The sequence below is a fragment of the Numida meleagris genome, chromosome 3 (genome assembly GCF_002078875.1).
Source record: "Numida meleagris isolate 19003 breed g44 Domestic line chromosome 3, NumMel1.0, whole genome shotgun sequence".
NCBI lineage: Eukaryota > Metazoa > Chordata > Aves > Galliformes > Numididae > Numida > Numida meleagris.
This window is the reverse complement of record NC_034411.1, coordinates 8,795,454-8,815,157: the sequence shown is the minus strand read 5'-3', so window position 1 is coordinate 8,815,157 and position 19,704 is coordinate 8,795,454. Positions and strand designations below refer to the sequence as shown.

The following is a 19,704-nucleotide window of genomic DNA, read 5'->3' as shown; positions in this document are numbered from 1 at the left end:
CAGAAATATCCTATCGATCTGAATGAAACCTGGGGAGATACAGCAGGAGTTCCTTACAGCCACGTAGAGAGCAAACAGCCTCCATCTGCTCTCTGCTTCGTGGCTGAGCAGCCCTTCCTGGGTGGCTCCGCACAGTGTGAGTGCAGCCCGCCGCACTTTTGGATGAACACACATTGCACGTGGAGAAAATTCTCCCTGAGAATCACAGAACCATAGGATGGCTTGGGTTGGAAGGGACATTAAAGCCCCCCCAGCCCCAACCCCAGCCATGGGCAGGGCTGCCCCCACCAGCTCAGGCTGCCCAGGGCCCATCCAACCTGGCCTTGAGCACCTCCAGGGGTGGGGCACCCACAGCTCTGGGCAGCAGTGCCAGGGCCTCACCGCCCTTTGAAAAGACAATGCAACCAAAGCAGCACCCTCAGCGCTGGCTCCACAAAGAAGAACACTCACACACGTCCTCCAGGCAATGTTTTCTCCTGTTTATTTCAAGAGTCTTTGTAAGAGCTTCACGGCAACGATCCCAGCGCCATTTCCAACCTGCTGCCCTATGTATGAAGGGAGCCGAACACATCTGCTCCATTTGGTGGCAAGCTGTATATAACATACCAGTAGATCTGCGTTCAGTGAGCTGAGTATGGCTTTAGTCCTCTGCGCTCAGAGATCTTATCCTGGGAAAATCCTGAGCTGACACTGAAAATCAGCTGGGTGATTGATAAAAGCACTCACAATTACTGGGTGTGCTGGATGTCAACCCAGAATTAAATCATTTTTAAAACGTCAATTGTTTAAACAGTCTTCAATCTTCAAGCTTACTTCAGTGTATTGTTTTGCTGGGAAGCATCATCTCAAGGAGAACAAATATCAGTACTTCCTAATCAACCAATTACAGGAATTTACGTCTGCAATGAATGCAAAGGGGTAAGTGATGCCACCTGGAAACCAGCATGGATGGGGCATTCCTTCCCCAGTTCACACAGTGAAACACAGCAGTCAGCAAACATCAAACCCAGGGGAACTAACAGCAAAGTTCCTCTGATGTTCATCATAACAAATAACAGCAGCTCAGTTAAAGAGACCTATCAAGCTGTGCGCCTGTAAGAATAAACAAGAATTAAACAGGAATACCTTTGAGCAGACATATTCTTTTTTCACTCGAGTCCTTTTGAAATGGCTTGAAATGTGCAGCTATTACTTTTGCAAAGAGCATGCAGAAAGATACCTCCCAGTAAGCTGAAGGTTTGTGCGTCTGTGTAAGTAAAGGGTCAGCTTGGTTTTTGGTAAATAAACAGTATCTGCGTACGCAACAAAAAGCCCCAAAATATTTTTCAGCTCTTGTGGTTTTTGCTGCTGAGGATTTTACCGTGAAATGAGAGATGAATTATTGCCCACCACCAGACGTGTTTTACTTCCAGGGACTACAACTGATTCCCTAATACAGAAATTAGGAGGTGACAGCCACTGAGAACACACTTAGTGTTTGAATTGCACAATGCCCAAATTATCCGTGATTATGTGTTGTTCCATTAGCAGTTATTTTGGATCGACTTGCTGCCTTTAAAAAGCAACCTTCCAGTTTGTAAAATGCAAGGGGGTCACAGGAACGTCTTATTTTGCATTTCTTAGAAGATCTGACAAAGCATCAGCTGCCACAGGGCCTGATCCCAAAAGCACTTGGGCTGTGATGCTGCACACCTCAGAACCCACCGGTGTCCTCGTGCCCCATACTTGGAGCAGGCTGGGAGCTGGCTGGCCCCTGCCTGAGTGTGGTGTGGATGCTGGGACTGAAGGGGAGTGGAGGTGCTGAAATCCAGTCCTGCAGAGTACCTAGCATATTGCTCATCCGAGGCACGGAGCAGCGTGGCTGCCCTTTTCAGCAGTACGCGTGGTCATCGTCTTCCCCAGATCGGCCCTGCAGTGCTCACCTGCTGGATGGAGCACAGCATACTTCAGTGTGTGGCCCTCTGCCTTTCCTCTGCATCTCACACAGTTAGTCTCTGAATGATCCACACGAGCCTGTGACACATCAGGAGCAACTTCGGGCTGTGGCGTTGTCTGCAGTTTTATGACGGAACACGATGCATGTTTGCACTGAAAGCAAAGTAAGTCTGCTTTTTTTTTCCCCCTGGATTATTTGGAAAATACCTCAGATTCTCTCCTGTGCTACACTTCCCATTCTTCTGGATACAGCAGGAGCACTGCAAGTGTGACCATCTCAAGGCTTAGGAAGTAAAAGGGGTCAACAGGTGGCAGTGTACCTCAGTGCAGGTACATTTGCTATTTTCATTCCCGTCCTACATTGCCAGTATCCACAGCCATCTGGCCTGTTCTTTCCCAAGGCAGGGGGCTTGGAGCCAGCTGATCTGTACGGTCCCTTCCAACCCAAGCCATTCCATGGTTGTAAGGAACAAACCCAACGGGCACAAAGGCTGAGGGTTTACACATGGGTTGTACACTGCACACTGCACATTTCATTAGTTATCCTGCGAGAGTCAAGTATTTGTGCTCTAACTGAATTTACTACATAAAGTAACTTTTACTGTATGATTTAAATACAATATTGAAGATGTTTGTTGGTTTGGAAAGGAACATTAGTAATCCAGTGAGAGCAGAAGTCATTATCTGTAAATTTCCCTAGCAAACAGCACCGCAGTAAGTATGACTGTTAAATTAGTGCTGAACATTCACTGTTTAAATAATTAGTCACTATTTTTTCAAGAGAAAAAGATAGGAAAAAAAAAAAACGTTAAGAATGGTCTCACTGCAATGGGTTGTTTCTGTGTAGTTACCACTTTACCCCACAGGCCATCGGGTTTATACCAAGCCAGTGGCCCTGGCTACACATCCTCCACTCAAAAAATATAGCCCAATTTGGGGCACAGACACCTGTTTGAGTTTCTGCTGCCTGTACAGCTAATCATCAGGCAATGGAACTGTCTGGGTGTGAGGCAGCAGGCAGATGGGAGGAGCGAATAAGGAAAGATGAACTATCCGATCCTAAGCTAACTTTTTGGCTGTCCAAAATAGAACCTGGAAAAAAATATTCAAGACTAATATAAATCCAAAGTTACCTGAAAAGAAAGTGCAGTCTAGTGCAGTGTGCTTTCACTTTTCCATTCTATTCTTTCAGCTTCTTTCTCATTTCTTGTGCTTCAGTCTGTGCCTGGGTATTGCAGGTATCTGCTTTGTCTGCAAAGAAATACCAGGAGGAATTCTACTTGGTGCACCTAGTGCACATTTAGGGTTTAATTCACAAAAGGAACAGTCTGCCCTGGGGTATTCTGAGTTGAACCACACGCAATATAAGAGGGGAGGAGTTAGGATGCCCAAGCATTACAAGTTTTAAGAGAAGATTCCCTAAGAAAGCTGAAGAGCAGGAGGGACTACGAAGGACTGGTTCCAAGTCCCCCATGTCCTCCTGGCTTGCAGACTCATGCACACAGGCAATGAATGCCCAGGAAGTGCATCAGCAGAAGAGCAGGGATATGGAGCTTGGTTTTCATGCATCCCTGAAAAATACTACTGACTATGAGGGAAGCATAAGATCACTCCTTCCTATGAGTGAGACCCAGTGCATTAGCCAGGCTCTGAACCCTGTCAGGAACTGGGCTTGATGGGCCAGAGCGGGTTAGGGATTTTTATGGGGCTTAGACACAATCTGGGGAGCCCTGTGGTTGAGTCACGTCAGTACGTGGGTAAACGTGCGCTGCAAGAAATAGGGCCTTGGCAGAAATTAGGGCATGTGCTTTCTTTACATCCCTCTGAGGCTAAGGAGAAGCGGAAGGGAGGTTTTCAAGGATCTCAGGAGTAATGAGACATTGCACGTAAGCGCACAGAGTAGTGATCAGTTGCCCAAAGCCCTCGAGGAGCCCAGATCTAAGAGCCAATCCATCTCCCCGTAATGTCAGCAGGTTCTGCAAAGTGTCCTGCAGTGCTCAGGGGTCCAGGCCAGCATCCAGATCAGACAAAGGCAATCAGAGCCAGAAACATGTAAATCACAGAGTGTGTGTCTGCCTTTGATTGGGCTCGGAAGAAGTGCAGAAATGGCTGGAGGAGGTGTACGTGGCAATTTCATGTTACTTCACATCTCCTAGGCAGGAGTAGGTAGTTTGAAAACGATTTACAAACATTTAAACAAAACCCTAATCACAGTTATAACATTTATCCTTTAAAAACAACTTACTGAAAAAATAAAACCCCTTAATTTGCAATTTTGTTATCATAAAGATGTAGCTCTTGAGCTCCCAGAACGTTAATGCATTTGAACTCATTTTTACTACTATAAACCTAAGCAATTCTGCTGCAATAAAGCCCACCTGCCTCTACTTATGCAGCACTTCACACAGCAGGGTCTGCTCAACGAGCAACAGTCCCAGCGATGGCAAAGGAACCACGATACGATCCTAAGGGAGGTCTAGCTTCAAAGAAAGCAGTGTGCTATATATACATGCTCTTAATGAACAAGCTCGTCAACTGACACTCAAATGCAGCAGCTGAAATGGAGTGCACACATAAACCCATGCAGCTTTGGGGGTCTCTGCAACCAGGGAAGCTCCTGCCAAATAAAGGCTGCTTGACTGCAGCCTTTGCCATACCAAATACTTGTAAGCTCTGTATCAGGTAGATAGAGAATGCAAACATCACGGAGCGTTTCTGGCCAGATGCGTCTTCACAAAACTGTGACTACATTTGTGGTGTAAGAGCCACATGTGATGGCCTATTGGATGCTCTGATCCCTTCTCCTTTAGACAAAAGATGCAATCACTGCCACCCTTCAGCTGGCAGTCTCAAGTGTGCAAATCCTCGAATTAATTAATTCCCCAAGGTTAAATTCTGAAATGTTGTGCGCTCCTCCAAGTTAAAAGGAAAGAAAATGAGGGAGACCCCAAACATACGCAAAACAAACTAACGCATTATCCATATGAAACTTCACAGATGTATTTTCGAACGTTTCTAACATTCCTAGTCCTCTTCCATCAGTTTTTTCATATTCTTTCCCCAGCAATCAAACCAGTAGTCATCATCTTGCCTATAACTATCCAAGAGGTTTTCCAGACCATTGTGGCTTCTAAGACTTCAGCCTTAAGTGGTATTTCTTGCTGAAATCTGGAGAAGACTTTATTCCTTACAGCCTTAAAAGACTGGTACAGAAACAGAAATTAAAGAAATGATCTAGAACATTGCAAATATTCATAATAGAGCTTTGCAGGAGTTCCTCTGCATCCATCCATCATGCTGAAACACACACTTAGACCAGGTTTGTTGAAGATGCTCCTTCAGCAGTTTGGGCTAGCACCATTAAATATGAGCTAAAACAGTAGCAACAACCCTAGGCCAATTCATGATTTAATATAATCATTTTGGAGGAAATTGGCTTCTGGAGGACCTACAAAATCCTTCCGAGTTTTGCTCCAAAAATCTATTTCATACAGCTTTTAGTCAGGTTTGTGGAAAACAAGTACTGTTGGGGCCTATGGAAAACTGCAGTTAAATTATTTGCAAGATCCTCTGCAACAGTACTGTGGAAGATTTATGACAACAGAGAGCCCACATTCATTTTAGCAGATCATTTTCATGTAAAAGTAACATCATTAATAAACAGTTTAACTTACATTTCACTGGAAATGCAAACATTTGACACCAGAGATGAATGCTGGCTTCTCTTGCATGTTTTCAGGTTATTCTGTGGGGAGGAATAGCCGTGCATGTTTCAGCGTGCTTCTTATGACTTAAAACCTCCTGACTTTTAAGAGTTAGGTAGCGCAAGGTGTTTCAGACAAGACTGGCTGAAAAAAAATTGTTCATAGACAGGGGGATTCAGTCAATTTGATTCTTTTCCATTGAGGTCAACAGGATTATTCAAGTGAAGCACGATCACCCTAAGGCTGGTGTAACTGCAGTCACCTATGTGTATGTTATATACAGGCCTGGTATGACAAATTGGCAAGAGCATCAAGTGCAAAATTCAGGGCCAGATCCAGACTCCAACAAACAGTGAGATATGGGTTTAGACAACCCTTAATCCCCCAAGTTTGAATCTGGAACTGACCTTGCTAGGAATGCATTCTAACCCAGAGTTTCAGTTCAGGCTATTTGCTGTGTAAGACGTTGGTTTTGACACCGCTGTAACATCATACACCATTCTTCTGAAAACGCATCAGATTCTGCATCAAAGACATCCAAGTCCCTCACAAACCCCCCCCTGGGGAGAACTGTGACATTGCGGTAGAGATGTTACTGCATATTAGAGAAGACATAAAAACCCAAGAAAACAAACTGCCAAACGCCCGATGAATACTGAGTCTGCTCTTGAACATAAAACTTTACCGTAATTTGCAGCGATAATTCCACCTGAAATCGTCGTTTTATTTTTATCAAAGAAACAAAAAGAATTTCAAAAACTCTACCTAGAGTCACTGGTTTCTGCCAAGCGGTTGTTCATGATGGCTAGAGCACCCACCCCTGCGGAGAACCCGTTCTGCCTCGTATTGATACAAACGTTCCTCGGGTAGCCATTGGCTGTCTCGTACAGCTGCTTTTGCAAAATAGCCAGAGAGACCTTGTTGGACGCCGTGAGCTCCCTCATGGAGATCATCTCTCCAGAGAGCCTCCTGCCATCAGTGTCACTGTCGTACTGCCCGTCGGCCTCCAGGGAGATTTTGTGCCGGCGCAGGCGGGCTCCCGGGGTGATGGCGTTGCGACGCCCAAGGCGGGTACTTGACTTATGGCACTTTGGGCAACATCTGCATCTGAATTTTTTCAACACCCAGTTCAAGAGTTGTTTGATTACAATTGAGATGACGTTAAAAAGAGAGTATATGCAACATACCCCCATTAATATAAAGATGAAGTTTCCGAATCTGTATAATCCCTGATTTTGGTACACAGCGTTTTGGCTGCTTACCAAATCTCCAAAGCCGATGGTGCTAAAGGTGACAAAACAGTAGTACAAGGAGTCGACGTAGTTCCACCCTTCCACCAATGTGTACATCGCAGAAGCACAGCACGAAAGCGTGATGGCAAAAATTCCCAGAATGAGCATCACGTGATAAACGGATGGCTTCCAGCCAATGAGGCTGCCCACCCCAGACATCGCTGACCCTCTTCGGAAATTGGGAGGTAGGAGACCACTTCTACGCAGCTGTCTCTCGTGACAAGCCTTCATGATGAACGCCAGGAGGGAGATAATGCGCTCCAGGAAGAGGTTGAAGAAGAGGATAGTCCCAGCACACCCAAAAAGACCGTAAACGATGAGGAATACTTTTCCAGCCACTGTTGCTGGTGTGGTCATTCCAAAACCTATGGTGTGGAGAAAAAGGAGGAACGTTACTGCCACAGTTTTTCATGCATAAGCTCAGGAAGTATGTAACTTATCCCAGGTCCTGTCTCACTGGACAAAAAATAAGGTCAACATGAGATCAAGTTTTGAGAAGAATGAAGAAAGCACCGGGAAGCTCAGCAAGATGATTACAACTCACGAGAGAGCAAAAACTTTCTGCAGACCTGAAAGACAACGTATTCACAGGGTGACACCATGGCCACTGGGAGAGTGCTGTAAGGTGGGGAGGAAAGCCTCTGTGAGCCCACACCATGCTGCGGTGCGATGAGGCAAACAGGTCAGCTCCCTGCTTCCACTGTGCGAACCAGCACGACCTGCTGGGAAAGTCCTCTATTCACGAGCTGTAAATCAGCACAACCCTATGACCATCAAAGTCTGATTACACCCCCTGGCTGAGAAGATGGAAGCCTTCAGGTCATACAACAGAAGAAAAAAGCTCCCAAAGATTGAACATTATTTTGAGAATAACACCACTGTAATGTTCTAACCAAATCCCAACTGAGTCTAGTACACCTGACACAGCCACAGAGCAAAGAAAAAGCCTACAGGTATTGTCTGGCTATTCTTCTCTGCACAAGCACTCAGTGATTCAGTCAAATCAGTCAAAAATTATTCTGATAGGGCTCAGGTGACTGATCATACTCCACGGACAAATAACCAGGTATAATTAAAATGAATGGTTTGTCCAAAATGAGAAGCCAAAATTTCTTTACCTTGCTGAGCAAGTAATATACTCAGGGAAGTAAACATCAACAGCAGACCATGCCAGTGAAAGTTTGCTAAGAAAAAGACGAGCTGCATTTAACAGATAATGTGAACATAATGAAATCATTAAATCTAGTTTATTATCACTGAGCACCTATAAACAGAAAAAGAGAAATATTTCCTATGTATAGTGAGTTGAGATTCCTGCCTGAAATCCATTTAAATATTCATGAAAATGTGGAAGTGAAAAATTGGCAGAGTAGTACAAAAGAATAAAAAAATTACACAGGAGTAATTAGCTGTTGTTGCCTGGACCCACAGTCTCTCTGTTTTGTTGTGCTGAAGATGTACCTTCCAAGCAGGCTTCCTAAAGCCATTCCCAGACTTAATAAGGGTGGATGAGAAGGTTTCAGTCAGCTCCTCCTTTGTGGGGTGAAGCTGCTCTCTGGGTGAGCCTCGCTGCTTGCAGGAGCCCTCTGATTTGCTGATAAATATCCACTAGTGGTCTCCAGAAGAAGTCGGCAAGTCTGTGCGGTTGGCGGCAAGGAATACACAGCCAGCTCATTAGGGAGACGGCATCTGTCAGCCCATGCCTCATCAGCAAAGTGGTTAAACATGAGCTTCACTGTAAGTGCCTGACTATCATAATCAAAATAAATGGGCTGTAACACATACGGCTAAACACATTAATTAATTAAGAATTAAAAAAAAATAGTGACAGTTTAGATGGAATTATAAGTGCACTGAAGTTTTTTAGCGCTTTCTGGTGCTGTCAGGGGTGATGTGTGCTTTCACATGGTTTAAGTGAGATTTCTGAAGCATAATGTTACCAAAGTTTTCTGTGTATCTGTGCTCTGTAACAAGAGCGCTGAGGTGTCTGTAAAACAGGCAAAGAGCATGCCCAGGTAACTGCAGTACCACCTGGTGCTCCTTCAGCAGCCAGCAGCGCACCCATGTCCCCTCCTACGGGGTCTGTCCCTTTGGCACCACCCAGGTCACACTGTGCTCTTCACCACATACCTGAGCTCAGTCCCTCCTCAAGAGTATACCCCGATGCCCAGACAAAATAAATTCAGCTTTGAATTTTTTATTCAAAGCACAACAGTACTTTGACTTTTTCATGGCGATGGCATATGTAAAGTCAGTGCTGGGTTTGACTCGGTGTGTCTCAGACCGTTTTTCAACTTCTCTCATTCTAATTCTGCCACACTCCAACCTATGACTTTGGATGCACAGCCTATGGCAGCATTAATTTCACCTATTTGATGACTCTCTCCCCAGACAAATAGAATTGGTGGAGATGAGTTGATAAAAACTCCCAGATAATGCTTACCCAGCCTCTCGTGGGTAAGTGCAGGCAATTAATGAGTCCCTCATTCTTACTTGCACGTTAGGTTTTGTGGGTACTATTCAGCCTGCAAGGGTTTTGATATATTTAAGCTGATAATTAAAGCAAGAAACCATGGAGCATGACGAACTTGCAAAGAGTTATGTGCCTGTGATGTGCTTCCTGTTGGTCTTGCTTTTGAGATTAAAGGGGTTGACAGTTTTCCAGTAAAGAAACATTTACCAAGAAATGGAAGAAAGTCTTGGTCACCTGAAAACTGAACACAATAATTCAGAAAGCAGAAGTTTCCCATCCTTCGCCATAAGGCATTCCTGCACTATATTCAAAGGAATAATAGAAACCCTAATCCAATCCAAGACCTAAAATTGTTGAATACAACTTTTTAAACAAATGATTTCTCTAAATAAACAAAATATCTGTAACTGGAATGCTACTTCCAGGCAGAAGTAATTGCTTGTGATACAAAGACCAGGCTCTTACAAGGCTGGTCCCCAAGAATACAGGTTAAAGAAAGACAAACTCAAAGAAATCAGTTTTGTTTCATGTCTGCTCCATACTTGCTTTATTTACTTCATGGATTTCCCATAGTCTTGATAAGCTGCTACTGCCCAATGTGTATGCCATATCATATTTTGTATTTTGAAACTAAAATTCTGGATTAGGGATCTCGTGTTCCTTTCATCCACTTTTCACCTGCCAGCACTTCATCATTATTGCTTCTGACAGAACCATACCTGTCTATTTCCCAGCTACCTCTCATTTATTCTGCAGCTCCTCAATACCTAATATCCAGGAACAGTTGCCCTGGATACAGGGTCACAGCGCAGAGCAGATCAAACTGCTGCAGACAGAGCTCTTCTGCCGCATGCACAGCTTTCACCCAAGGACTGGGAGCACCACCTGAATCAGGGTTTTCAGGCCATAATTGAAAAAGTTATTTTTCCTTAACATTCTTGCCAGCCAGCTTTATCAAAATGCCCTCCTTTGGGGCTCAAACAGTCCATTTTTTGAGAGCTTTACCTCAAAGAGCACTCCAATAAACTCGACGGACATAGTGTCAAGCCAGGTGACTGCTGCTTCTTGTTACACCTCTGCTGTTGAAATAGCAGTCTGGTGCTTGAGACAATTGCTGTTCAGAAGAACCCATGCTGGCAGAATGATGGAGATGATGAACTGAACATCAGGGAGTTTCAAGAAGCTGTGAGAAATCATTAAAGGCTTCCGACAATACCACTCTTCCTCTGTTTATACACGGTTGTAACCAGGTTATTGGTTATGCAAAACGCTGTTCTGCACAGCAGCACTGAGTAACTGAATCAATCCTCCTCAGTGCTTCTCTGCATTCCACCCACCACCCACAAGGCCAAGGCCAACTTTTCACTCCTTTTAAAAGCAAACTCATTTCTGTGAGAGTCAGCAGATTTGACAGCCTCTGTTGAAACCTAAGCTTCCCTCATGGAAAAGGAAATAAGAATATAATTTTTAAAAATGTCTGCAAGTTTTCTGTTTTAATATAATCAAAAGATAACCTCAAGCATTACCACTTTGATAGGGGTCTAAGGCATTGGGGGTGGCCCCAAGGAAGGAGAGAAGAAACGTTTAGATGTTGTACTGAGGGACATGGTTTAGTGGGGAAATACTCGTGGTAGGTGGACAGCTAGGATGGATGATCTTGGAGGTCTTTTTCCAACCTTGGTGATTCCATGATTCTTTGATTATAGCCTTGCTGCTTGTGTACATTTACCTTCTCCTCCTCACTGCAGGGCTCCCAAGCGTGTTTTTCTCTGCTGACATCTAGCTGAGCTTTCCAAGAAAGACTGTCAATTTCTAGCAAGTGCTCGGCACAGACATTTATCAGATCAAGTGGTATAACTTTTGTAAATCTGAATGATAAATGGCCCTGCCAAAGAGATGTGTGGAGCCTCAGCTTCACCACCAGCTGCAGTACTCTTGCTCTATTCATTTACTAGAAGTAGGCAAGCCTTTTTTCTGCACTGGACTGCACGTTGCCATTTCTATGCGCATGATGAGAACAAAAGGCATACCAAAGACTAACCCCCCAAAATTCTGCTCATTTCTGTACACAGATAGCTCAGTAAGTACAGAAGGAGGCAGACCACCTGCTCTGGCCAAGCTACTTTCATACAGCCAAGGCTAGGAAGACACACAGAATTGTCTCTAAATCAGTTTTATGGCCCTTGGCTGTGACTGGCTGCTCCTCTGTGCACTCTGCATGGGCAAATGTATATCACTAAGCCCCCAGCATGTCCAGAACAGCAGCAGCAACTCCAGCAGCAAGGCTGCTGTGCCGCTCCCTTTCCTCCTGCCAGCATCCCCGAGCATGGGACGCTCAAGACTGGTCACAGGCTTAAGGGTGGAAATCTCTAGCATGCTTACATTTGGGTATTCTTGCCAAGTTCCTGGACTGAACAAAGATAGAGACGCTCTGCAGAACTAGCACCTTTCTTAACTTCTCTATTAACATAGAGGTCACACATAAACTTTCTTCCAGTGCATCAAGTTTTACTGCTGTTAAAGCAGCATGCTCTTTCTTTTGACTGCAGACCGTGTCCTTGCAAATTACCCTAACCTAGCCCAGAGCTGCTTCTCCTGGTTGCCTCCACACCTGATGATCAGAGTCCTCTCTGGTTTGTTTTCTTTCCTTATCCTCCCAGCTGGGTGAAAAACATGTTGCTATTGTATTTTCTGAAACTGTGGTGGTGTTAATAATGGAAAATTATAGCCCACACAGTCCTGAGTTGTTTGAATAAGTTATATTGCTGTGGAAAAAAACACTTCCCTGCACTAGAGGCTAATTGTCTTCAAATCCTGCCTTAACAGCCATTGCAGCTGTATCAGAGCCTTGATCTCACTGCAGGTTCTGCACAGAAGCATCTGTCGTAGCATGCTGTGCCGCTGAACCTCAGCAAAAGCATACAGATTTTGAGACACTAACAGAGGACACATCTCTGAATTTAGAGTAACCACTTAGAAAAATCTGCAAAGAAAAGAATGATAAACAAGACACACACACATTCAGTCTCAGTACCCATGGATATACATGATGACAGAGCTTGTGGACTCCAGGAGCTGCCACTTCCTTCCCTCTCCTGGGATGTGTCAAATGGCTGAAGCCATGCACTGCCGTCCCTGACCTTTCCACAGCCTTCATAGAGCTGATGATATAATTCCAGGTGAAGTTTGTTTCAAAAGTTGGCTTGACATGATAATTCGTCACCCTTTAAAGCTGCTTCAACCCTTATTTTCCTCCTATGTTTTTCAGAATTGTGTATCTAAGCAACACTCCAAGAGGAAAAAGCTTACACTTTGTCATTTTAAATTGTTCTAAACATAAGCATTCACATCAGCTTTTGTTGTTTATTAAAACTTGCAGCTACGTTTCAGACACCTGTGTGGACGCAAGGTTGCAGAAGAAAAAAATGATTTACAGCTGTAAGGAAAAAGAAAGAATAATGGTATCCAAATTTTGTGATTTTCCTGAGATAATGCGGATATTATGAAAGAATACCTGCATGTGCACTCACAACACTGCTCCTGTGAGGCTAAGAAATAGTGTTATCTGAATTCCACCAGTGATCTTGGGCGTACACCTTACTTCTCCACATGTGAAGTGTGAGACAACAAGGTGCTGCTCTGGGGCTTCCCAAACCTCACACCTAGGAAGAGCTGTCCAGGGGTTGCATCATTGGCTTCTCCTCCAGCTGTACTAAAGCACAGAGCTTGCAGGTGTTTTTAAGAATTGTGCTTCTTGATAGCTGTCTTAGCTCTTCTGCTTTAAAAAGAGTAAGCCTATAATGATGTACCTGTAGGACAAAAACAGACCTTCTGGGCAAGATCCTTTATGCTGCTTGGCCATTTTCCTCCCACAAACTCTTAAGCCACCTTCAGCTTGGACAGCTCTTCTACTTCCTTCAAGAAGACACAAGACCTAATTTCAAGGAACTGTACTAAAAATACAGGGTAATAGCACTAACCAGACTCACCAGTTATTTCTCATTTTCTATTTCTGCATTTAACTCTTCCTTCCTTAGTAAGCATTTCCTTTGACTACTGTTGAAGTTAATGTTATTGAACACCTCAGCCACTTTATCATTCACTTCTGATTTTATCAAGCATTTTCCTGGTCTCGTCGGCTCTGTCAGTAGTAGCTGTTGTAAAATGACAAACTGTTTTACCCCTCTTCTTTTTTTTTTTTCTTTTATACTTCAGCCATTTCCAGCCCCAAAGTCTTCAAGTAGAATTGACTCTGTATATACATTGAGCACAAGTGATACTGTAATTTTGTGCTAATCCTCAGAAGACAAATGTATTGCCTGCACAATATTCAGCAAAGAAATGACAAATATTTAATAACAAATAACCAAGAGGAATCCATCCTTTTTTTTTAATTGAAATTTACTAAACCATTGCTTTTTTCATCTATGTGCAAGGAGCACTTACTATGGATTTTTAAACAAGAGTAATAGCAGCGCCTCACCCAAGTAATCCACTACATTAGCATCAAGCCTTTCAATTTCTTATCTTATTCCACTCCAAAGCTTTAATTACTTGAGAAGGCTGTTAATGCTTTGCTTCATCTAATGTAACCACATTTAATTTTCTTTCTCCTTCTCTTTGCTCAATTCGAGAGGAATTGCATTTGAACCTTCCACCACCTACAGCTCGGTGCAGTGCCCGTGGCCATCAGCAGACCCATGGAGCTCAGGGAAATGTATTACCTGCAGCAGTGACACCTGCAAGGAAGTGCTGACAGCGTCAGGTCTGCATCTGCGTTACAAACCAATAAAAGGAGTAACATGGGATTTCCTAAAGCTCCGCAGAATGGCCTGCTACTGACTTCAGCTGAAGCAGGCAACTGCAGAGACACAAAATTAAACGTATCTGATCTGTGTGGCTTGCTATGCAATTGCACCTTAGGTTAAAATTATTTTTATTTTATTTAAATGCTTCTATTCGCAAAACATTTTATTATCACTATTACGATTTTCATATGCTCCATTTCTCCAGCATAAACCTCATTCTGTGTCCTTACCTACCTCATCTACAAATGCATTCAGGTATGTGCTTGTTGCTGATACACTATGAAAACTACTTCTTTTGATAAAAGTAAACAAACTCCCTAAGTTCCACAGATAGAGGCCAGTAAAAAAAAAAGCTGTCTTCATACTAAAAAAATAGGGATGAAACGTTCCACATTGGTTTTCTGTTGTTCTAACCGTGATGCTACTACAACTAGCTGTAAAATTCTCAGTGACTTCAATAGCTGCAAAGGTGCATTAATACTGCAGTCAGTAAAATAAAGGTATCAGTCATGTTTTCCATCACAACAAGAAGAGTGGATATTGACTATTACATGAAGTGAACAGTCAATAGATCTATCCCATAATTCTTTTCCTGTTTTGTTCACAATGAAGAGCAACTGAAGTTTGCACAAAAGCAAGACAGAATGCTCGCAAAAATGGGCCAGCAGTAAATGTGAGAAAAAAATGATGGAGTGTGTATGTTCTGTGACAAACAGAAGACAACCTGAGAAGGGAGAAAAATTCAGACTGCAAAAAGAAACAAGGGTCAATAGGAAGACTAACACCAGGGCGATCAGGAAGAGAAAGAAACTATAAAGCTTTACTTTCAAGTTCTTCTTTGGTAGTTATTAACCTGAAAGAATGCAAACATGCAAAACATGTATTCAAAATCTAATCAAGCACGCAAATCATCAGTAGTGGAGGGCATGCTAATTGGGAAGGAGGGAGCAGAAGCGGGAGGAATTAAGAGTGCCTGGGTGATGGGCGAGTGTCAGATAAGCTGTAACACAAGGAAAGGGGGAAGATATCCAGGGGTATGACAGGGATGGCAGAGGCCGGGGGCTGGATAGGCTACCTGGGAAGACCAACTAACCAACCAAACAACACCACAAAAAAAACCACATCAAAAACCACCCCCAAAACAAATTCAGGATGAAACCCTTCAGCAGAGACACCTCAAGTCACCTGCAGAATTATGTGCACGTCCTCCAAGTACGGCTTCCCGTAGTCACTCTCAACTACAAAGCCGCAAACTGTGATTTAGATTACTTTCCTGCTTGGAGCTCTCAACCCATATCTAGACATTCAGGAAATTCTCACCAGTGGTAGACAAAGAAATTAATGCTGTCCTTGGGTTGGGGTTGGGTGGACTTTAGAGCCCCTTCCTACCCAAACCATTCTGTGATTCTATGAAATATGCTGTTGACCTGCTGATCTCCGTCCTTTGCTCAGACTATGGGGCAAGAAAACAACTGAGAGAGATCTGCCAGCGATCAAAACATCCCACGTGCCTAAGGGATCCAATCTGGCCAGAGCAGACCAAACTAGAAAATACTCTCTTGCTGGCTCCGGATTGTATAGAGAGTGGCCAAGACAAATAAGCAGACCTGTGAGTTAGTAATACTGCTTGTTCTTCCAACTACTTTCGTTTCTTTTTGTTTGGACTTCAGCAGGGTCGAACCTGGAAGCAACTGCTCCCTAATTTGAACCCTTTGCAAAATCATCCCAGAATTGCAGTCCCATGAAAACACAATGCTGATGCTGACCAGGAGCACGCTTTGGGCTGTCACTTTTGGGTTTGCACATAAACAATGAAATTGCATCTGTAGATGGGCAGAACCTTCCTCAGCTACTGCTCAAATACAGTAACCAAGGAAGATGGGACAAATCTGTTTTCACCTAAAACCTTCAGACAATCAAGGTTATTTGTGGAACTTCCTGCCAAATTATCACGTGAAATGCTTTTGGGCAGGCTGCTGATAGTGCAGTCCAATATCTGAACATGTCCTTGCAGAGCCACCCAATTCCCTTTTGCATCCTGCTTCCACTGAACTGCCACCTTCAGCACACCTGGACCTCTGGCTTTCTTCAAATGACTCAGACGTAGAGCCAAAGGAGCTTGGGGGGGGGTGGGGGCTTATGCTGCTCAAGTTTTAGAGCACAGCCAGAAATGATCTACTGAGGATGCTGGGTCCCTACAGAGGGCCCAGAGAAAACAGAGTCTAACCCCACTGACACCCAGCAGCCTTTTCTCAAGCACTGATACTTTAGACCACTTAGGCACACTGTATTCCAAAACAATTCACCTCAGTGTGGGTGCATTCTAAAAACCTTATGTTAAAAACTAATTTTTATGCACTGGAAAACACCATTTGACCTCTTTTTTTTTTTTTTTCTTTTTTTAAATACACCTGGCATGGATTTTTCTAAAGCAATTACACCACTTGATTTTCCAATGGATTTCAAACAATGTGTACTTACACTTCAGAAACTTAACATTCCGACTGCATAATGAACCAATGTCTAAATCTGTTTCAGTAGGTAGTAACCAAGCTTTTATTCTAAAATTTATTGCAAGAAAAAGTCTTGATAGAGATTAGATTCATGGACTGAGTCAGAAATCCAGAGCTTGAGATGCTGGCCCATGCACTCTAAGCAGAATGTATACTTGCTAGTAGAATATGGGAAAACCTATAACTGATGAGGCTGTGCTTCGCAGCATTGTACCACAGAGAAACCCTGTCTGAGTTATGCTCTGCTTTCAGTCTTTAACAAAGCGCTGGGAACTATTTGTGATTTGCATTTGGGGAAGGAAAAATGCATCTGAAAGTCTGCTGCCAGCCAGACCAATGAATCAGGAGTGAATTTCACACAGGTGCTCCTTAAAGAGATGAGAACAACAATACTACAAATTGCATAGAAGAAAATACCTTTGGAAGCGCAAAGTAATGACTGAATTAATGGCGCAGACTGACAGCAAGCAATCAGAAACCAGCCTGAAGAATTTTCTTACATAGTTCTGAAAATCTGACATGTTTAATGAAAAATAGATTCGGCATTTCCTTATTCAGCCACAAACAATGCATTAATAAACCACGAATGCCCAGAGTGCTATCCAGACGGTGTTTTGTGAACTATTGGGCAGTCACTTTGTGGGCTATTCAGGAAAATGCTGAAAGATTAGACTGAACAATTCATTTTAACTCTGCTTCCCTAAAAACCTCACTGATGTGCTTCTTGCCCCGGGGGTTTGCTTGTCCCTTGTGTTCTGTGTAATGACTCACCGTGTAGAACCGCACGGAAGAAATTCAGGAGCTGACGCACCTACTGGAAGCAGAGCAGAGCAAAGGTCCTGCTCCGGAAGGGTGGAGAATCAGCCCGCATCCCAGCCAGGTGGAGGCCAGGAGCTTCTCCCCAGCCCTGCCCCACACCTACAGGAAGGTGGGAGGCCCATCCTGTGCCTTCACTGCGAAGGGATGAGGGAGCAGAGCTCCCATCCAGGAGCACGGGGCTGCAGCACAGTGAGAACTGGTGAGGGGAGGATGAGGACCTCAAGAGATCCAGTCAGCTTTCTTTTGTCTAGGCTGGAATCCTTCACAGTTAAGAGAGAGAGTAACCCGTGGATGATGTCTCCTTGACAAGACGGTGTCTTTCTGTTGGTTAAGCTTTCTGGCGTGTTGCTAGGACAGGCATGTGTTCAGCTGAAGTAATAAAGCTGCTTTGACACACGTATCTGAAGCAGCAGCTGGGGAAGCAGGCTGTTTTGACTCTAGATGTCTGATAGCTCTAGGTGAAGTTAGGTAAAGATAGCTTTCTTCTTGTCAATGAATCATGACATGAACACAAGTGAATTTGCTCTGAACGAATATAATACCAATTTTCAGTTGACAGCGGAATCAAAGGCAGATCGGATCGGTGGGCACCTAGACGAGCTGGCTGCAAGAGACCAGCGGGTCTGTATAAAGGCTCCCCTGGGGTTCATGTCGATGCGATGCCCCAGGTTGCACTGCAGGAGTATCAGAAACAGATTCCCCTGTTCACACCTGTCAAGAGTGCAGAAAAGCCCTGCCAAGCCCTGCACTCTGTCCAAAGGTGCAGTGACCGCAGACAGCGGGACAAAGCGGAGATACGAAACAAACATTTGCAAATGGGCAGGAAACATTTCTTCACCGCCACCCCAAGAGAAGGCAGGGGCTGCCAAGAGGGGAACGTGCCTGCACGTACACACCTCTGTCTGCTACGGCAGGTGGAAGGACAGAGCACTTTGTTGTTCTGTCAGTGCACCGACTCAGTTTTCCACCCGTTCAGCTCAGCAGCAGCGATCTTTTCCAAAACGTGTGTTCCTGAGGCGCAGGCCTAACAAAGTTAGATTAAAATGGTGCTCTAATGCCTGTTTTACCAAATGGACTCAAAGAGGGAAAGTTAACGGGATTATTCCCTGCAAAAATTAACGATGCTTAACAGCACTGCTGGAATCATCACCATGACTGTCACAGAGCTCAGTCACTACCGATGAAACATTTTCTGAACCAAACGAGTGTAAGCGCAACAGGGAGCTGTGCGCTTCCTTCTTTTTAATAAACCAAAGCACGATGTGTGCGCTCGGCGGCCCCAAGGCAATTTGCTCGTTATGGAGCCTATAAAGTGGCAGAGTGAGGAAGCGAGCCCGCTCTGTCTGCAGGGACACGGCTCCTAATGCAACACTGCGAGCTACGGACAGCCCAAGTTTACTTGGGGCGCATCTCCCACACCGCAGCCCTCAACAGGGCAACGCTAGAGTAAAATAAAATTCCTCCCCCCCAGACCATTCGCCCATCCAGCACCGCTCTTTCCAACCACCGATCGGCCGCCGATAACCGCAGCCAGCGGCGCTCAGGGAACGTGTCACCGCGCTATCGGGCAGGCGGCTTTGCACATTTCGTGTCTTCGTTCACAGACGCGCCTCAACTTCGCCAGCCCTTACAGCCGGCAGCAGCGCGGCACCGCTGCCAGCAGCGGCCCGCAGCGCTCGGAGCGGCTGTCCCGGCGCTGCCCCGCGGGACCCTTCCGAGAGCCCGGCCGCCCCGGACGGGGCTCTACCCCCACCCCCCAGCCCCGAGCGCGGGGCGGGACCCCGGCGGCGCTCACCCACCTATGGTGGAGACGACGGTGCCCACGAAGTAGAAGGCTCCGGGGAAGTCCCAGCGGGGCCGCAGGGCGTCGACGCGGATGCCCGCGGCCATGGCCGCCTCGTAGCTCCGCAGGAAGGCGCGCAGCTCGGGCAGGCTGATGTTGAAGATGCGGCTGAAGTTGTGCAGGGTCCGGTTCCAGCGCAGCTGCGCCGCCGCCTCCGACGGGCTCTCGAGGGCCGAGAAGACGGTGGCGCCGGCGCTCAGGTACGCCGCGATGAGGGCGGCCAGCAGCAGGAACCGCCCGTTGTCCTCGTTGAGGGGCGCCGGGCGCCGGCGGCGGCGAGGACCCGCCGCCCCCCGCCGCGGCATCATCCGGGGAGC

At 45.2% G+C, this 19,704-nt stretch overlaps 1 protein-coding gene and 1 long non-coding RNA gene across 17 annotated transcripts in view; one reads left to right on the top strand and one right to left on the bottom strand.

Annotated features, from left to right (window-relative positions):
- KCNK12 (potassium two pore domain channel subfamily K member 12) overlaps positions 1 to 19,698 on the bottom strand; it is a 51,324-nt gene extending 31,626 nt beyond the window's left edge. For 7 of the 16 annotated variants that reach the window (XM_021391797.1, XM_021391798.1, XM_021391801.1 and 4 more), the window contains exons 1-2: positions 19,344 to 19,698; positions 6,405 to 7,296 (exon numbers count right to left, since the gene is read on the bottom strand). In XM_021391797.1, coding sequence (XP_021247472.1) covers positions 6,405 to 7,296; positions 19,344 to 19,695 — 1,244 coding nt within the window. In that variant the 5' untranslated portion in view covers positions 19,696 to 19,698. Of the gene's footprint in view, positions 1 to 458; positions 7,297 to 19,343 lie in introns of those variants that run through there. The other 9 variants (XM_021391806.1, XM_021391812.1, XM_021391808.1 and 6 more) reach the window with 9 other exon arrangements.
- Positions 19,453 to 19,704, top strand: part of LOC110396259 — a 1,571-nt gene continuing 1,319 nt past the window's right edge. Inside the window, exon 1 of the long non-coding RNA XR_002436884.1 lies at positions 19,453 to 19,587. This is a non-coding gene — a long non-coding RNA (uncharacterized LOC110396259). The remainder of the gene's footprint in view (positions 19,588 to 19,704) is intronic.